This window comes from Tachypleus tridentatus, chromosome 10 (genome assembly GCF_004210375.1).
Source record: "Tachypleus tridentatus isolate NWPU-2018 chromosome 10, ASM421037v1, whole genome shotgun sequence".
Classification (NCBI taxonomy): Eukaryota; Metazoa; Arthropoda; class Merostomata; order Xiphosura; family Limulidae; genus Tachypleus; species Tachypleus tridentatus.
In genome coordinates this window covers 144,526,325-144,544,164 of record NC_134834.1, presented here as the reverse complement: position 1 = coordinate 144,544,164, position 17,840 = coordinate 144,526,325, and the positions used below count along the sequence as shown (strand labels likewise).

At 30.0% G+C, this 17,840-nt stretch overlaps 1 protein-coding gene across 1 annotated transcript in view; it reads right to left on the bottom strand.

Moving 5' to 3' along the window:
• LOC143230523 (eukaryotic translation initiation factor 4 gamma 3-like) overlaps positions 1-17,840 on the bottom strand; it is a 42,047-nt gene that overhangs the window by 12,576 nt on the left and 11,631 nt on the right. The window contains exons 6-15 of the mRNA XM_076464245.1: positions 17,073-17,246; positions 15,928-16,125; positions 13,541-13,681; positions 10,545-10,624; positions 5,744-5,921; positions 5,364-5,462; positions 4,906-5,053; positions 3,208-3,305; positions 1,507-1,637; positions 171-230 (exon numbers count right to left, since the gene is read on the bottom strand). Coding sequence (XP_076320360.1) covers positions 171-230; positions 1,507-1,637; positions 3,208-3,305; positions 4,906-5,053; positions 5,364-5,462; positions 5,744-5,921; positions 10,545-10,624; positions 13,541-13,681; positions 15,928-16,125; positions 17,073-17,246 — 1,307 coding nt within the window. The remainder of the gene's footprint in view (positions 1-170; positions 231-1,506; positions 1,638-3,207; positions 3,306-4,905; positions 5,054-5,363; positions 5,463-5,743; positions 5,922-10,544; positions 10,625-13,540; positions 13,682-15,927; positions 16,126-17,072; positions 17,247-17,840) is intronic.

The following is a 17,840-nucleotide window of genomic DNA, read 5'->3' as shown; positions in this document are numbered from 1 at the left end:
TGTAATTAATAACTACAAACTTTCAAAGTTTTATTACTCATGGTTGTAACTGTATTAGTTCACTCAAGGACACAAATATACTTTGTTTTAATATTGAAAAAATCTATAAACCCTTTTCAAGATGATCTCTATCATTATGTCAGAATATTACAACAGAAATCGCTACATACCTCTGAGAACTTCTTATAGATTCAGTATATGTAGTTTGATCACCTGCTAAAGCTGAAAACCTAGTTAAAAGAAACCAAAATTACACACAAAAATTTGTATACTTTAGCATTCATTTTTGTGTTTCTATTGCAAGTGGCCTTGATGAAAATAGTGTAGATTTAGTCTAATAATGTCAAAAGTGGTATACAAATGACAAGAAACAACTAAAATATCACTTTTCCTACAACAAGCCTGTAACATCCTTTCTTTCACAAATTTCCATTAATTCTCTACAATGTTTTCTATTACAAAGTTTTGTTCTCACTACAGGTTAAGTTATTTCATCAACAGACAACTTTTGCCAAATTAGATTGAGTACCTAAGGGATTTATTTACTTATGACTTATTCACAAAGCTAGTTCTTATGTGCATACTTCAAAATAGTATCCTATAATTCAGCAGATCATGGAAGAATAACAATCACAAATATACAAATTTATGACTGTACTAATACCATTTACAAAAAAAAGTTGGCTAAGTTTCCTTGGTAGGCCAACAACAAAATGCATGTTCTATGTCAATCATTTTTATCTTTAATGAAGTAATTTTTTGTGCTGTTTATAAGATCAATCATGTCAAAATAGTTGGGATAAATAAAACAGATATGAAGTTTTATTTTGAAAGAAAAAAGTGTTTGATAATAATTTAAAGTTTTTTGAAGTCACATAAAAAAACTGAAAACAGCATGATGAATAAAAGCAACTTTTTATCTTAGTACGATAGTCACCTTTCATTTGAATTACACAACACTACCTATGTTTACAAGCAGATATTTGGTACAGATTAATTTTTAAAAATCTGATTTCTCTGTGTACAAAGCACTTGTAATGCTTATTAAAAGCTTAAAAAATATTGAAGATGTACACAAATATATCAAATGTTACTAGGTCAGTCAAAATAACCAAGCCCACATGCAAACAGTTACACCAATAAAAAAACAATTGTAATGCAACTTCAAATAATTTAAACAATCTTTCAATTAGTATTTTTGTATGCTGTAACTGAGAAATAGTCTCACAAGGACATTATATGAAAGAGATAACAGAAATGCTATTATACCCTTAAATTTAACAGTATTAATTACGTCAGTGAAAATAAACATGACAAAATACTCAGTATTTACGAGATAAAAAAAATGCTAAGTTTAAGTAATGGCACAGTATCCTCATTTTCACTTGCACAACTACTTTAGGCCTGACTGTGCACTTTATTTTAAAAAATAACTTATTTAACAATAATTCTGTAATATTCCAGAAAATTCTGAACCACAATTCAAACCTCAAAAAACACATTTACCTGTTAGAAGGTACTAGTACTTTTGGCTCATCTTTGGAGGTTTGTTTAGTACCACCACTACTTCCTCGACCCCAGCTGGTGAAGGACCTACCCCCAGGGCCTAACTGGATGTTTTCTGTGTTCTGTTGATTCTGTATGGTATAAGAGCAATAAGTAAGTTTTATCTCTAAAAAGCCATTTCTTACATTTAAAAACACATTTCTTGAAAAAACTGCCTCAGTAACGAGGAATTCCACTGTTTTCACCATCACAGTCTGGAGTGTTTCACTTCATCATTGGCAGTTACAATAAATATCTTAAAATGAGTTCAAAAATCATAATATAAATACCAAATTTAACACCAGCTTTTGAAATGACCATGTTCTCACAAGTATAAAATACCAATGGCTTAATGTGAACAAATATCACATAACTCATGTTGTACCATTGCTTATCAGTGAAAAAGATGTATACTAACACATTCACCCAATGATTGTCATTACTATCTGCGACAGCTTTTAACATTTTTATTCTTTTAAACTATCTAAACTAATTAAAGATAAAAATATTGCAAAAGTACTTTATGTTTCAGCCAAACTCAATTAACAAGTGTTTCGGTCTTACTTAACGCTAGATATGAATTCTCCAAACATACATTTTGTTTATAGACACCTGTATATCTTGAAAGGCAACACAGTCACTTCCAAATTTTTATTTTCCAACAACTATCATAACTTGTATCCTTTCTTTAAGGTTATTTTAATTAAAAGTAGTTATTATATATCCTTTATTTTTTTCATATACAAGATATTTTGGTACTGTTAACTTAGTTCATGCATTTAAAGATTAAATTTACTAAACCAGCAAAGCATGACTTACCACAATGTTGTAGTTTTAACAGATACCAAGTGTTAGCCACAATATTTAAATATATCCACTAATTAACTATAACTTTTAATTTCATTGTTGTTTTATTATAACAGTTGTGTTGGTAGCTTGATATGTTTTTATAATTATTTTAGCTCCCCTAGCCTTGTAAAACCTCAAGATATTATTGGATTAATGACTAAAAATATTGTTACCAGCAAGGATACCTGATAGATGAAATAGTGAATTCTAGTCATTCTAAATGTTGTTTGAACAGTATATCTAATTAGCTATAATTTCTTAGTATATTTTTAATCAGTTGAGATCTATATAGAAAACTTACTTTGATTAGAAGTTGAAATAAGTTATAGTATAAATATTCTTGTTTCTTAAGGAAACCTATCCTATCATGTTCAGAGATACCAGGATCACTTTCTCTCAAATTCAGTGCTTTCAAAATGAAGTGGATTGTGGATTTTTCTCACTAAAATATGCAATCTGTATTTGATTACATTTTGCAAGTTAGCAGCTGGACTTGTACAATTAATGTCATCACTAATTTATGGTTGAATAAAATCTTACCAAACAGTTTGTGGTCACATTTCTGTTCCAATTACCTATATCCTGTGTTTGGGAAATATAGCAGTAAACCAAAGAAATTCATTCTGAAACATGAATTAACTCTCCTAATATCCTTAAAATTTAGGTCCAGAAACACAGCTGTCTTGACAATGCACAAAATTCCTTCCTAAAAGGAATGGTTCTGATGATGCACAACAAAAATAGCTTTCAATCAGTAGTGTGAATGAGATGAATATATCACAGTATAGGTGTTGTCAAAAATATCCAACTCACCTTAGCTAATTGTTTTATCTTATTAGGATCAATCTGAATCCTGTGCTTGTTTGATACTATATTCCAAACATCTTCTGAATATGGAGGGTTTCCACGACCTGTCAAATATTCAGAAAAATATAAAACAATTAACAATCAGTAAAAAACACTCAGAAGGTGGATTATTTTCTTGGTTTGTCAGATGTATACAACTAAAACAGTCACCCTTGCTTTGAAGAACATGCAACTGCTTAAATAGCAAAAGTAGGTTAATCTAAACATTGCAAATTTCAAAAGAATACTGGTATATAATGAGTACTGCTATTAACACAACTAATATTAGCTATTTATATAATTTATTATTCACAATATAAAATAATTAAAATCTTAATTACTGCTCTTTTCAAATATGGAAAGCAAAATAGAATTGATCTATTCCATGTTTGAAGTTCCAGTGAGTGTGCATGCAAGTGTGCATTAGTAACAAAAAGGAACAAAGTTTGAGACTTGTTTACAAACATTAAAAGATACGTAAAAACTAAACATTTAAATTCAGACCAATATATGACCCCGAACAAGCTGACTACATATTTCATGACATTTCCTACATCATTAAGAATATAAAATACTGAAACATGTACAGTCAATATTTTAGTTGTCTAATTATATATCTATTTCAATAATTGTTGTTTAATTATTTTAATGAAAAAGAGAAGCTAAAAAATTGAATATTGCACAAGTTTAGTCAAACATTAGAATGCAATTATGTTGTTATAATATACATTCAAATGATATTTATTTACACTAATGCACTCATTAAGCCTACTTCAAGAATTCGATTACACAAAAAAAAAGAACAAAATACAACTTTAACAGACTAATTATTCATGTGTAACGTATTCTTTCTCTGTCATAATAAACTGCTTTTCTTTTAATACAGATTTCTCTGTAGAAGTTTCTAGATCTGGTGTCTTCAAGATCCATAACAATCAGTACACTTATCTTCTATGATACGTTTTGTATTTAAGCCCCTAATTTATCATTGACAGACTAGAGGAAAAGGCAGCTAGTCAAGACCACCCACCGTCAACTCTTAGGTCTACCTTTTTACCAATAGTAAGGTTAATTGTCACATTTTAAAGTTACCACAGCTGAAAGGTGTTTGAACACCAAGATTTAAAAATGTAACCCTTAAACTAAAAATCAAACTATCCACCTGGCAATGCTAGTCCTTTTTAGTTACAGAAACAGGCAATATGTTAATTTTGTTTTGAAAAAATAAATTACACAATTTTAAAAACATTACTATTCTGAATAACTTCAAAATGACAATTTAAAACAAAAAAAACTTTGAAAAATTTAGTCCATTATTGTCCCTTATTCAATGATTTTTGTAAAAAAAATTTTTTTTCTTAAACAGTGCAATGTTCGATAATCCTTCAATCTGTATCTTACATAAATTAAGTGCTTTGCTGTACAAGGTTTTATACATTATTTGATTAATTTAGAATTAAAGAAAATAAAAAATTGCAGATTTCTAAAGAGGAATTCACAAGTTAGGTAGATTTTAAAATTTTTGAATGTTAAATGTAATCCTTGTAGCACGAAAAGCATCTAGTTTGGGGAAAAACACCACTCCAATACATCTTTTACCATCATAAATAGCTGACAAACAGATCACCCAAGCTTGTGTCTAGCTAATAAAAACAATGAAATTACTTTTTCTCCTCTCTCTATCTTCAGGTCTTTTGTGAGGGATCACCTGCTGCAGTAACATCTGCTGCTCCTGGGCTTCCTTCTGAGCATCTTTGTGGATCTGGTCAATTGTCTTGGGGTCATTCTGATCTCTCCTTGGAATCCAGTTTTTCTGAAATTATTGCATCATTTAATCAACAAACATTAAATAACATGAATCACAGTTCACACATTGTCAGTGATGCAATTCACAATAAATGAATGGAACTCAAGTCCTATTTGAGCAAGCAGTAAACACATAGAAAACAGAAATCCAATATCAATAAATTTGAATAAATAGCTGTGCCAACTGACAAAACTTTACAATTTTTATAACCTTCCATAATATAAATGACTAATTAGATCACACAATTATATTAATTAATGCTTTATAGTTCAGTGCACTAATATTAAATAATTAACTTAATCTTTTGGACTCCCACCTGTCGAAGTTCTAGGACATCTTGTAACATAAACCTTATTCTGGAGCATGTAAGTTTTCTATTTACTATATCTTTCATTGCAACACAGTAGTTGTCCATCTGAGGAAAAAGTTTTAAGAACACAATTTAGTAATAAAAAACAAATTTATATAATTCAGATTAATGGTAAAAATCTTCAACCAAATGGTGACATTCAAAAAGTTATTTTTTAACAAAAAGAATTCATTCGTCTTGCACTATTAGAAACATTTCATATTATCAGGTTAGTTATCCTAAAAAGTTGCTTATTATTTTGAATTATTTTCACAGGAATAAAAATACTCAAAATTGAAACAAATATAAAATTCCTAAGAATTTTTAATACACACGTCTTTCCTAACCTGTTGAGTCCAAATTTTATTTTTTCCTTTTTCACCTTCCAAGTCTTTTCCAACAGTGGTCAAAAGCCGACAAAGACATTCTAATGAGTCTTCATCTCCTTGACGAAGAAGACGTTGTATACAACCATCCATGATTTTTGGGGTTAGCATGTTCTGTTTAAACAATTCACCAATAAACCTATAAAAATTACACAAATCATTAGTGTGATTAAAGATACTTTCCACCAAATACAAACATAAAACATGTACATTTGCTGAGTAAAATAAAATTAGTTTCTATACAGGAGTTCTGGTGATACAGCTTAAAACAGATTATAGAGTTTGAACGTTTTTATTCTAATCAGTGTCCATTACTTTTCCATACTTGAAAACTTATTTCTATGACTACCAAAGAATAGTAATAAACAAGTACATTAAATATAAAGTAATTTTGGACTAAAATGACATTCGATACTGCATTGTTTTGCAAAGAAAAACTAAATGTTCATAAAATGTATTGAGTAGAAGGTTCAAATATTCAAATAACTCAGACTACAATTTTCATCTACATTTATTATATTGCTTTATAAACTTTCATGCATACATATGCAAGTTTAATTAAAATGTGTAAGCTATTTATGGATTTTACAGACTAACACTCACATAAGCTGGTAGCATGAAAGCTATGATTAAAAACAACTATCAAACACTATAGCATACAATGTCAGAAAAATTCTAATTCATTCGTTACAAACCTTCATGAAATTGTTTCACTGCGAATGTTAGCTAAACCTCGATTGTTGGTCAGTTACCCGAATTTTATTTTACTTGATTACATTTTTTTTTTTTTTTAAAGACATTTGGTTTATCTATCTCTTCATTCAGATGAATCCATCAACTACACTGGTGAAATTGCACTATTATGCATATACTGTTACCTGACCACTGGCTATCTCTACTTTGCAGCTGTTCATCTGCAACACAATGGCTTTCTTCTATGTTTCAAGGAGGGTTACTTAAGTAAAAGTCAAACCAAATTATCTTTTCCTTTGAAACACTTGCAAACATGTTATGCATTCTTAACATCCAAAAGTGTTTGCTTAGATCTTGTACATTAGAGACAGTTTGTATTTTATCTCATTTTTCTGCAATTACTGTGAAGGTTATTCTTGTAACATTCATTGGTGGTTAGAATGCTCAATCTTATTTTACCACACAGTAAACCATGGTAACACAAGACATCAGTTGTTCCAATCTGGGTACCATGATATTTCACAAGAGTTTGTACTCTGCACTCATGCCAGAAAAACAGTTAAAACTAATGGAAATTTCCCATCAAAAACAAAATAACAGGTGTAATTAAAAAAATACAATACATAAAACAATGGCAGATAGGCCACAAAACCACTCAGAGCATCATCAAAATGATAGCACTGTCAGTTGCAACTAATGAACTGTCACTTAGAGATGCGAAACCCGAAAAACAGAAAAAGTTTTATTTCAAAAAGACTTGGTAACATGTAAAGTCTTGTCTTAATTATCCTAACATGCAAGATAGCCTCAACTTTTCAGTAAGAGTGACTAACAAAATATCTTAGGTAACAAACAAAAAAGTGTTTGCATCTATGATGACTAACAAAAAGATGATCTGTTGACATTAACCATTTGATCACAGAAGTGAGGAGGTTATCATATCACTTGTTTTGCTGCCACAAAGTGGTATTTTATTGCAACACAATTACAAGAGTATATTGGTATTGAAATGTGCATGTGGCATGAATACAAAAAACCAAACAAACAATGACCATAAGAAGGACATCATAACATCCATGTTGTTGCTGTTTAGGGTTTCACTAGTACAGGAATCAAACATACATAATTAGAAGTGTTTTCTATCATGAGAATGTCATGCTTTAGCTCCCATACCCATCAGAAGTGCAAATAAAAAGCTGGAAAGATAAAAGATTCAGCATATAACAGATAGTAAATTTTGCATTAGCATTCAATAGTTTCCTCCATATGAAAAGTTTTTTTATATTTTCAAAGTAACTGAAATTTTATTACAATATTTATAGATTTTCAATCATCTACAACCTAATTTTGTACAACCTAACAAAAGTGCAATTTCTACCTGTTCTGATAAAGCTGATTTCCCAATATCAGTATTTATTTTTACCCTTGTGAATTAAAACAATGATTTTAATGTGTATATTGTATTTTAACAATCTGTTATGAATATAGTAAACAAACCAAAATCTTATTTTTCTAGTTTAGTAATTTTAACTACTTCTCAACAACCAATTTATGATAGCAGGAAGACATAGCAGGATGTAAAGGAAGACATCTTTATAAAAACTGGTGATGTGACACATGGACTGGGTTTCACACATCATTGTAGTTTTTAATGGAATCAGATAATTTACAGATAGGTATACTTCATGAGTGGCAGTTATTAGTGGCTGTTCACAACCAAAATTTATTCTTGGACACAGAATTCAGACTTAAATAATGAGGTAAAAAATTCTATAGAAAACCAAAAAAAAGCTAACATTGAACCACAGAGAAAAAAGATTACAGGCTTGAGCCACTGTTTCTAGAACTAAGAAATGTAAAAACACAAAGGGTCATTACAACAGATTTTTATGAAAAGAGAAAAGATAGTAATGATTGAGAAGTTTATTTTGTTGGAGAGATGTTCAAGATGAGATACCACATGATTCACCTCCACAGTTAAGCTTTTATTTTCACAATTTCTAAATGAAAAACATTCTCCATGAACTCAAAGAATTTCATTTTCAAGCAGTAACACCATGAATAATAGATTCAAGATTAATTGGAAGTATGGTTTTATAAAAAACAAATGTTCATACAAATAAAAGTCAGAAGTCACAAAAAATAAAAACATTTTCATGTACTGTGAAAGACAAATACACCATACACAAAGACTAGTATTCTGTATGGTTTATTTCTCTATTCACAAATTGTACATTGTATTATAGAATTTACTTTAGTAGTACCATAATCATTAGATACCAGCAAATGGTTTTATATAGCAGTTTATTATACAATGTATAAACATTTTTAATTTACTTTATAATTCAAACAAGTTCTGGGACTTCTATTCAACTCAATATTAATGTAACTGTTTACTTCCTGATCTATATTACACCCAAAGAAATGCAGTTTTATATAAAATTATTGGCAATTCATGTTATGCAATTTTCATTTATGAAACAATTCACACAGAATTTTATGTATTAATAATTTAACATAAAATAAAAGTATACGTATCTTACTTAGAATTAAAATCTAATTATTGAGAGTGTCACTATTTCAAATGTTCAGATTCTCTTATGCCTTTAACAGATTTTTCATCACAAAGTAAATAAATTTTATCATCCACTAAATTTATGCAAACTTAAAGGGCTCCCTATGTTTGCAATATTGCATTCTATAATTACAATTTGACTGCTTATAGCAAAGTTTAGAGACAAACTATTCAAGTATATTTTTTGTGTCTGGTGCACTATTAATAGTAGTGTAACTACTACTTAAACTATTAACTTAAATATAAGCTTATCAAGTGAATGATGGCCCACAACATAACAACATACATGTACAGTAGGTTTTAATGCTTTTGGGCCATTTTGTGTGTCGTGTGGATGCAGCTAAGGTTCACCCTAAAAAATCCATTATTTCAGGATCTCCTTTGTACTAAATACAATACTGTGCAAATAAACAAGCACATTTTAATTAACTTGAATTGTTTTTTTTTTTTTTTATGGTACACAAACATAGAACTAATTCCAAAATGGAAGCCATTTGCATTCTTCAGTTCTTCACTTACAAAATGTTTCCTATTGTGATCTTTCATCAATATCAGTCACTTTGTACGCATACTGGTCTCAAAACTAGCTCTTGTGATTTTTATTCCTTACCTTTTAACAGCTGGAATCTTATAAGCTAGAAAAAAGTTTTCCTACTTAAAAACTGTTTTATACAGCTGAACAAATATTTAAATGTATTACTTCCTGCCTTATTTCTTAAAGCACTTAATTCACAACATATAGATTGGAAAAAAGTTATTTTAAAATTTTAATTAAATAACTAAAAGAAATACAACCTTGCAAGCAAAGGCTGAATGAGTTGTTTCAGTTGTGCAGTAACCAAATCAGTGATTATAGTGCAGCATAATTATAAATGAACAATTCAGGAAACAAGTATGGAAGTATATTAAAAATATCATGTAATCACACACCTACAACTAACACTGTGGAACTAAAGACAGTATAATGGATGCCACTCCCACTGTAAACGTGTTACAATGACTGTAAACTGAAATCAAATAACAATTAGACCATGTTGAGAGCTACGCATGGTGCAAGTAGAAGTCTACTGACATGTTAGTAAAGACTGTTTGACTACAAGAGGCTGAGAACTATAGTTGTATTTCCTTAGTTAATTACAAAACTTTGAAATGAGAAAGATAACATTGGACCTCCATTGTATTTCTGAATCTCATACTGGTTTTAATTAATTTTGAATGCATACACAGCTACTAAAATATGTTTACATGACTAGTTTACAACTAAAAACTAACTGATAAAGCACACATTCTAAAAGTTATGATTTTACATTTAAAGTATCTGATTATGAGCAAAGACTAGTACATGAAATCACGTGAAATACCAACCTGCAAGTTAGTTTTTTTTTCTTTGTTTCAAAACTTAAGATTGTCAGATTTATATTTCAAGCTGAATGAAATGTAAAAAACAATCTGTTAAAAAATTGCATAATGATCAAAATAGAATAACTTGTATACCTAATGTTTCCTAAAGAGCGTCTCTTTGCCTTCTTTTCTTCTTCTTCTAAATCATCTTGTAATTGCTTTTTCTCTTCTTCCTGCAGAATAACCGAACATAATTGACTTGTGCATGTCCTGTTACATAACTTAAGTGATGCTAATTTCTATGGTAAAATTTCAGATTCCCTAAACTGTTTCCACAAGTCCAAAACTATTTTTGCATTTGTATCCTACATATACAAGACTACTGCCACACCTAGCAAGATTTATTACAGATGTTTAATGCAAACAAGAACAAAGGACTATCTGAGCTGTGTTCATCATGAAGCATCATGGATCTTAGCATCCTGAGCCCATAAACTCACAGCTGATCTACCAGGGGACTATAAACCACATTTTTCAAAAAGTAGACACAACAGATTTATATATATAAAATACAACTGTGTATAAAGACTTAATCATTTTCACTAACCTTTAAACCATCAAGTAACTATGAAACTATACACAACACTATTTTCATGAAATATGGCTAGCTTTTATTAAACAATTTTGTTGAGTGCAAAAATCCATTAATTAACTAATTTTACTAGTGATTTGTGAGAGGGACATTTTTCATACTAAGAATAAAACTCATCTTAATTTCACAGTTTTCTTATTTTATCTGCATAACCCTTAGAACCTCCTACATGAACATCAAAAGGTTTTCAGTAAAAAACTTATTTTCTACATTCTAAAGTTGAAAATTTTTTTCTATAATAGATGCAATTGCAACAGTGAAATGTTAGGCTGTTTAAGATAATTGTAAGAATTTCACATCTTTCACTTAATTTTGTTTCACAGCTTTTAAATTATAAATTAGTTTAAACTACATGGGAGTTCAATTCAAGTTACAGCAAATCTTTAATACATCTGGCAGCATTCCTCAGAAATAAAGTTTTTACATTTTAATTATTTTTTTTAAAACATTAATAAATATCCAAACTAAGGCAATTTTGAACTCTTGTTCAGACATTTTTTCCCAGTCCATTTCATAGTTTAGTAAGCCTTCATTTTCCCATTATGCTGCTTGTTAAAATTATCTTGTTTTGAAATGCACATTTGACAAAAATGTCAGACACTATGATGCAACCTCATGAAACTACTATAAAACTTTCCTGGTTGTCTGGCTAACACATAAGCAAGTTAAACTTTGTTACTGACCAAAGAAATGTCTAGTTTTCATGATGAATTGTTAATATTTAAAACTGAAACAAAACAGATAACCTGATATATGTAGTGTAAAATTTGCTCTTTGTATTGGCTGAAGACAGAATATGCAGGGGGCATGTCAGTGTGAGTTGAACAAATATGGATGGTTTCTTACAAATATCTTGCATGGCAACACGAGCTACCAGCATTTGCCATCCCTAGTTAGGCAGTGAAAGACTAGAAGGAAAACAGCTAGTCACATACCCACCAACCACAAACTCTCAAGCTACTCTTTTACCAATGAATAGTGGGATTAACCAAATATTATTATGCCTCCACAGTTGAAAGGACGTGTATGTTTGGTGGGACAGGGATTCAAACCTGCAACTTGAAAGTCAAGAGTCCTAACAACCTAGCCATGCCAGACTTGAAGAAATAGTGATATCTTTATAAAGCAATGAGACAAAAAATTTAATTGTTATATCCTAAGATTGTTAATATCTACTGTTGTTTCCAGTTAGTTAAGCAATTTGAAGTAAAGAAGTATAATTACACTCCTTAAAATTCCAAGAAATGGTTTTAAATAAAACACACGCACTGCAATCATAACAGCAAGTGGGAGGATTTCATTTTCTCTAATCATTTAGTGAATTCATTTTAGACATGACGTGATTCAATGATGTATATGAAAATCAGTTACTTTTAGACAAGTTTCTATTGGTGATTAACCAACTACTCTAACTGGTTAGTAGAACATGTTCAGTTAGAACAGAGCCAATCAGTATCAAATTTGGACAAATGTTCAACCATGAAAGAGCAGGTGTAACACAACTTATTTAATCATGAAATGTAACCCCAAAATGAGGGCAAAAAATATACGTACACAAGTGTAATTTCCCGATTCGGTTTTTTCTGTGCAATGTAATAGCTTTTGACAACAGTCATTATGGTGTACAAAATAAACAGAAGATATCAAAGAATACTAAATGAAAGAATTTGTTCTGAGGACATCAATTTGCTTTCCTTGGTAATTTAAGGAGAGCGATTTACAGCTTTCCTTGTATTATTAAACTAATCTGTGTTGGGGAACAGATTAGTGCCACAAAGATGCAACTCCAAAAGATTCAGATTGAGATGTGAAGTACTACCTTAAGAAGTTACTCACTGGTAATATAAAAATTTGAATTATAAATTACATTTTGATTTTGAGTTCAGTAACATACATAGATAACAGTTCAATTTTAAAAGTAACTCCATTAAAATGCTGCAACATATCCACTATGTATGTGGATATAAAACTGACATTATATTCTAAATAGGATGTAAACACCAAACAAAAATCAGACACAATCTAGTTTTCACAGAACTAGTACCAATATTCTAAATGGAATGTAAATACTAGATTTCAGACAAAAATGTTACACATTTCTGATCTTATAGAACTGATACCTATGTCTAAATGGAATGTCAATGCTGAACACCTTAGGCAAATGATCAAATTACAGATTTGGTTTCACAAAACAGATACATTTACACTGATAGTGAAACAGGATAAAAATTGGGAAAGTGAAAGCAAGTTTCATATTTTTTATTTTTAAATATGTAAAAGTACCTTTTAAAGAGTTCTTGGTATTCTGTACCATTATACAACCCCAATAGGAGTTCAAAGTTACTATACATCATTATTTACCCCAAAATACAGAATATGTATTTAAAAAAATAAATTGTTCTTTTTACAACTTTTGATACCTACTAACAATTTTCTCACTTATTACTGAAAAAGAAGTGTTAAAGTATAAAAATTGACTGTAAAACAACGAACTCACCGTTTCTGCTTCCTTCATCTTCCTCAGGTATTCATTCTTGTTGACATAATCTTCAACATCTTTTTCAAACTCCTGCTGACATTTAATTAACAACAGTTTGCTGAACTTAACTTGCTGACCAGTTGCTGAGGGTACTTGAATCTAAAGAGGAAGGAGATATTAGTTTGGTTTCAGAGCAACATATTTTTTGTAGATGTTTATTATAAGGCAAACTCACGAGTGCTTCTGTTGCTTAGCAATTTTAATAATTTCCTTTTCCCTTTGTTAACAAGTCATTGTATTATTCGATCTTTACTTTTCTAACATGTCACAATTTAGTAAATATTAATATGCTATCCATGTTATGAGCACCACAATTAATGCACATTGCCACAAAGTTAGCAAGTGCTTAAGTTGTAGAATCTTTAAAATGTTTACATTTTAGAAGTATGGCCTAAGAAAAAGTCATCTTTTTCAAGAAACTGACTTGTACAGCATACTGCCTTATTTAATGTACATGTTCTTTCAAAAGAACAAACCATCACATACAAGACAAAGGTAAATACTTTGTGTGCCATTTTTTGCTACTTTTCCCATCTCAACTTTACAGCATTGGTAAACAGGTTTAATACTGAAGGGTAGAGATAAAAATAAAATTATAAAAATGACACGCATCTACCAATCCAAAAGATTAAGACTGGTTTTATACCATTATAATACATTATATGTGAAAGCATAACATACATTTGTTACAGATACACATGAACACTTAAATGTTATTCTACTCTAGTTCCTTAATTTTATCTTTATTATGTTGGATATTAACTGCTTGAAATAAAATATAACAATAACAATAAATAGAATAAAAAACCAGATTTCATAACTTTAAAACATATACGAGTTAATGTCCTAGTTCCATGTTATCCTCAAAACCACTTTCTCTGTCAATAAATCTCATGGTTACATACTATCACAAAACCCACAATTTACACTGGAAAACTGTTCTATTATTCTCCAAATTATAGTAAAACCATTTTGAAACAGTTAAAACACTCACCTGTACCTCTTTACTGAACTCATTTTTATATTCTTGCAAAAGAATTATGTACAACCTTATGACAAAGCAACTTGCAAATGAGATTTTTCAAATATCACAATGCAGTTACAATATTTTAAACAGAATTTGGAAATAACAAAACCTAAGCTTTCAACAGGTTAAATAAGCTAGTTCTATTAACATTTCAAATATGATTAAAAACATAATTATACTGTTATAATTCTATTGGAAGTGTACATCTTCTACAGCATAACCAATTTAATTTCAGCACTTGTGCATTAGTTAATTTTAGTATGTACTGAGCATATTTAAAAAGTTGCACTGTTTAAATTATTGTATTCAAGAAACTGAAGAAAACTGTTTTGAAAGCATTTGCATTTTTTTGTAATACTATTTTGAAATGCTTCTAGAAATGAGAAAATTTCTTAACATACCAATACACATACATGCAATACAAAGAAAAGCTGAGCACACCTAATAAATGCATATGAAGAGTTAGAGAATGATGCCTTCCAGTTTTGAGAATCAACTGTTTACATTTTCTATCAACTGATGCCACAGCAGATAAAAATCTATGAACGTTTATATTAACTTTATTAGACTGGACACAACTTCAATAAAAGGAATTAGCAGGGAAACTCTGGAAAGAATTTGACCTGAAGATGATAAGGAGAAATACATGAAAAAGGCTGTCAAATTACAATTTTCAATCATAACCACTTGTTGAATTAGTTTTTTAGTTCCTTAAATTAGGAAGAGTCGTAAGTGAATCTGTTGTTGAATTTCATTTCTAAGTTGAATGTGTAAACTACTTTGAGTATACTAATGAAGCCTGCATAAAAACTCATGTCTGGGAGCTAAAAAAAGAAAAGCCTTTCTCATTCGTAATAAAGAAGCAACTGGTTTTGATACCAGTTTGTCAACTGAAAGTATTTACAGTCTTCTGACTTACAAGAAATAAAAAAATTTGTTGCTGGTTGAAGAAAACTGATGCTGCCAGATCAACTATGTCTGAACCCATAACAATGTTTAAGATAAACATTTCCTGCACCAGCTCCATGCAAGTACCTATGGCTCTCTCTCTACAATGTTCAATCTTACCTGGCAAGTTCCAATGTTACCATGACCATATGTTGCATTTAAGTATAACATCTATGATCCAACAGTATACAGAAAGTTTTAAACAAGTCATCTTCTGACACATGCAAGATAAACATATTTGTAATACATGTGCACCATATACACTGCTACACTAAATTAAAACACTAATAACTTTTAGGTCATTTATTAAATTTATCAATTAAGTTATTCTTTTAAATAAACAAACTTTCATTAAACAAATACTACTCACCGAAGCTAGATTTTTACACAAGTTGGCATATGTCACACTAAAGTTAGGTTCGTCAATAGCCTTTTGAAAAACCAAGTCAATTACACCAATTAGTCGATCCTCGGTGTCTATCTGCAAGTCAAATATCTTTCCAACTAATGTCTGGAACATCTGTGGTGTAAGCTTGTTTAGTATGCCCTTCAATCGTCTGTACAGTTCCTGAAATGAAAAAATTTGACTTGATATAAAATGGGCTTTTGAAAAATAATTTTTCAAATTTTTGAAAATATTTTCAAACCTTAAAGGTATTCTTCTGTTTAAGGTTGAGTAAACCTTTGGTAACATACGATAAAAAGAGCACGACTTAAAAAAAAAATAAATATTTAATACAGTTTACAGATATGATATGAAATGAAAGTTAATTACCTTACCAGAAGCTTCTCACAATAGAGTACAATATTTTAAAAAGTTTCTCCTGAACAAAAAAGTAGAAACCTTTACTGACATTGAAGCAGAGTTTTTAGGGATTGTTTAAATTGTATATATTGCATACTCTTTGTTATTACACAAAGCTTGATTAATTCATAAATTTAGGAATAAAAAATACTTAACTTTCAGAGAATTAACAAGTACATGAAAGCTAATACACAAAAACAGAAATGGATAATACCTATTACTTTATAAATACAATGAAGAAGTACCATACCAATTTTGTTGTATATAAAACATTAAATTGACACCAAGTAAAAAGCAAAAGTATACTGGCATACTTTTAGGTTTCTTCACAGGTAAGTATTAAACACAAGTATCATTATATAACTGCAAACCATGGTGTCTGTCTGAATGTTCGCCTGTCCCACGTTTGAAAAGCTGTGTATACAGGCAAGGCAAAGAACTTTTGAAATGACAGGAGAGCAGGCATGAATAATGTTGATGTGAAACTTCACTTCACAAGCAAGATATTCTACATTAAATTGTTAATCACACAATCACGTTTCAAAAATGTGACAATTTAAAGAATAAAAACACAGACCCACCATATGTTATTATTGAACAGTACATGTAGCTCATAGCCTTGGCTCTGAATGAAACAGATAAATCAATTTAATCTTTCCCCCGTCACTAAGGACAGGTAATTTTGCTTTCATTACACAAAACTTCAGTACCTGAGTCTTGACATCTTCACCATCAGTCTCTGTGGAACCTTTGTGTGATGGTTTCCATGCATTTTGTGCTTCATGAAGTCTAATGTCCTTATTAAGTGATGTAGAGATACTTATAATTTTTTTGGGTTTTTCACTACTAGGCTGACTAGCCCTCCGACCCATGCTGCCAGGAGGCTTTATGAAGAAAAAGCATTGCAGTTTAATGGATACAACTGACAGTGAAAAAGTATGTTTAAGAAAAAACATACTATACAACCATAAAAACATACAACTATGAATGTACTAGGCATAATTTTACAAAATTTAGCCAGCTTTTATTAAACATTACAAGTATGTCATACATATACACAAATGAGATTTTTTAAAACTATTGTTTACTATAGATTTTTGTGCACATTTTATTAGCTCCATTACCAAGTCAGACTAAAAAAATACTCTTCATCTTAGTTTTTACATTTCACTTATGCAGCCTCAAACCTTAAGATTTTTTCTCAGTAAAATCTTTTTCTCTACCTTAACTATTAAAATCAGCAATGTAGAGTAAAACAATAAAGAAAATATGAAACCTAAATTGCTTTGTCTTTCTAGAACTATAACAACCAATTACACACTATTTATTCTTACAGTCAATGCTAAAATGCTTTTCAATTCCAAGATCAATTAGTTTTGCCTTACAGTCTCAGAGTACTTTGTTTATTGAAGCCAAAAAAGTTCTGTCAACAAACAAGCCACACACTATGTGCATACTAGAATACAGAGTATCACTAG